This window comes from Branchiostoma belcheri, unplaced genomic scaffold (genome assembly GCF_001625305.1).
Source record: "Branchiostoma belcheri isolate BF01 breed outbred unplaced genomic scaffold, Haploidv18h27 scaffold87, whole genome shotgun sequence".
Lineage (NCBI taxonomy): Eukaryota > Metazoa > Chordata > Leptocardii > Amphioxiformes > Branchiostomatidae > Branchiostoma > Branchiostoma belcheri.
This window is the reverse complement of record NW_017804542.1, coordinates 424,238-426,737: the sequence shown is the minus strand read 5'-3', so window position 1 is coordinate 426,737 and position 2,500 is coordinate 424,238. Positions and strand designations below refer to the sequence as shown.

The window sequence follows — 2,500 nt, the reverse complement described above, 5'->3', positions numbered from 1 at the left end:
CCCCATTAGGCAATGTTAGGACTGGGCTAAGTTTACCCCCTCTACTACAGGTACATGTAGTACCATCTGCCCTACAATGCCTGAATGTGTTGGTACATGTACTTACCTTACAGATGGGACAGAGGGAGAAACCGAAGGAGATGCGAGGTCCGACCCACTTCCTCTCCAGAACATTCCTGCAGCAGTGCTGGTGAAACACGTGCCCACAGATCAGCTGGGAGGGAAAAAACATCATTTCAAACTCTGTTTGCTTGTGTTAATTGTTTGATTGAACATTTTTTCCTGAAAATAGTCAAACGAGATAGATATAATTCAATGATCAAAGAAGTTTGGACCAAAAGTACACTCTTCTGATGTTAGGAACATCTAAGTCATTCTTCCAGTTCTTGATGCAAACAATTATTTTAATTAAATGCTGGCAGTGACGTAACAGTAAGCCAGTTCAGGAACCAGTTCGTGACTAGTACATACAGTTGAAAGTTATTGATGTTTGCCAGAAAAGACCTGTATTATTTACCTGGATGTTTAAACTTTTTCCGTTTGTTTGTTTGTTTGAACCAGTTTGTTTACCAACGAGAAGCTCAAATCGGCCTGAGGCTGCTTTTCATTGAGGTACAATGTACAATGTTAAGAAACCAGACAAGAGAGTGGAACGAACTTGAGCCTGGTGTGGCGGAGGCGGGGTCCCTCGCCCAGTTCAAATCTGGACTGGCGAGGACCCTACTGCATTGAGTCGCCCCTACACGTCTTGTATATATGTGTATATATATGTCCTACTAACACACTACATGCACTGTCTTGTCCTTTACACCAACAGACTCAGTTATTTACGTTCCGTAGTGTCCCCTCCTTTAGTTACCCTTGTTTTTATTTGTACCGGTCACTTGTTTTGTAGTTAACAACATGTGCAGCTGCTAGTAATCCAATGTAAATTGGGCTCAGCAGTACTTAAGATGATGATGATGATGAGAGAGCACTACTAAGTATGAGTACCTGTATGGCCGGAGCAGCAGACAGAGCCTCGGTGAAACACACCATACACATGTCGTCAGCGTCCTGTTTCAGAGTCACCCCGTCCGCTCCCTTACAGCCATGCAGGCACGGCAGGCAGGAAACCTCATCCTTCACACCCCCGCACGGGTGCCCACATGGTAGGGTCCGGGTGCAGGCATTTCTGGCATGCTCCTGAGAGAGAGAGGCAACATGGACGGTTGGTATTAAAAGACCCAATGTTGCATTTCAAAACATTTTTTTTTTAGTATAATGACAATGATAATGAACGTTATTGCATATTTACTCCCCACATGTTAGATAACTGAGGTACAAGTATAGAAGGAACAAGTGTTTGTTTGTTTGTTTGTTTGTTTGTTTATTTGCATATAATCAGAGAGAAGAACAATAAAATGAACATATTACACTGTAACAGTAAAATAGGATATGCAGGGGAAAGATACGTTGCTGTGCTACATCTATATCTACAGGATCTCTTCTCTCTTTAATTAATTTTTGAAACATGTATGAAAAAATTTAGATAGTTTTTCAATTACATAACACAATACAGAATCACTGTTATAGTACCTACCTGGCACATGGGATCTGCACACACATTCCTTATTAAATAACTATTCAAACACTTTTCCTACAATACAGAATCACTAACTCAGAGCCTTCTTAAATTTAATTTAGCCTCTGTAGCAGGCTTATAGAACTGGGGGTTTGGTGGTCTTCGGCTGTTTTCTGATTAGCCTAGTTCTAAAAACGAGGGTAATTCAACCAGGCTGGCTATGCTGTATGCAATCAGAAAATAGAAGCCCCCAAAGACCACCAAAACCCCAGATTTCGGTAGACATGTTAAATTTGATTCCTGTTATGGCTAAGTACCAGCACGTCGGCAGAATGTACTGCGCCTGTGCAAAACCCTGCTTTATCACGGTTTTGGTTGGATTTTTGGTCAATGTTGCATTAGAATTTTGCCTGTTGCAAAGGAAATCTTTTCCGACATATGTTTGTAAACTACAGATGGGATGTTAACCTTATATGCACGAATACGACCTTATATGAGACTTTCTTCCGTTAGTCCTAATAAGTATGTACAATACATTACGAGTTTCGCGCAGGTGCAGTACGTTCTGCCGACGTGCTCTAAGTACCCACCTGGCACTCTGGGTCTGCACACACGTTCCCTATTAGATAAGCATTCAGAAGTTTTTCTATGATACATTATGTACTCTGTGCCTTCTTATAACTTTGAAAAATATCTTTGTTGATTTTCCTATAGTACCCATCTGGCACTCAGGGTCTGGACACTCATTCCCTATTAAATAACTATTCAAACACTTTTCCGACAAATATACAGAATCTCTGTTACACCAGGTACCTATAGAACTCAGGGTCAGCACAAGCGTTCCCTATTAATTAGCAATTCGAACACTTTTCCCACATACAATACAATACAATACAGTTCTTCAGTTCAGTTCAGTTCATCCTTCAGGTGACACCA

At 41.1% G+C, this 2,500-nt stretch overlaps 1 protein-coding gene across 1 annotated transcript in view; it reads right to left on the bottom strand.

The window, feature by feature from the left end:
* The window catches only part of LOC109487224 (E3 ubiquitin-protein ligase MYCBP2-like), a 212,734-nt gene that overhangs the window by 1,466 nt on the left and 208,768 nt on the right, over nucleotides 1–2,500 (bottom strand). The window contains exons 80-81 of the mRNA XM_019791210.1: nucleotides 994–1,185; nucleotides 107–214 (exon numbers count right to left, since the gene is read on the bottom strand). Of these exons, the coding sequence (XP_019646769.1) occupies nucleotides 107–214; nucleotides 994–1,185 (300 nt within the window). The remainder of the gene's footprint in view (nucleotides 1–106; nucleotides 215–993; nucleotides 1,186–2,500) is intronic.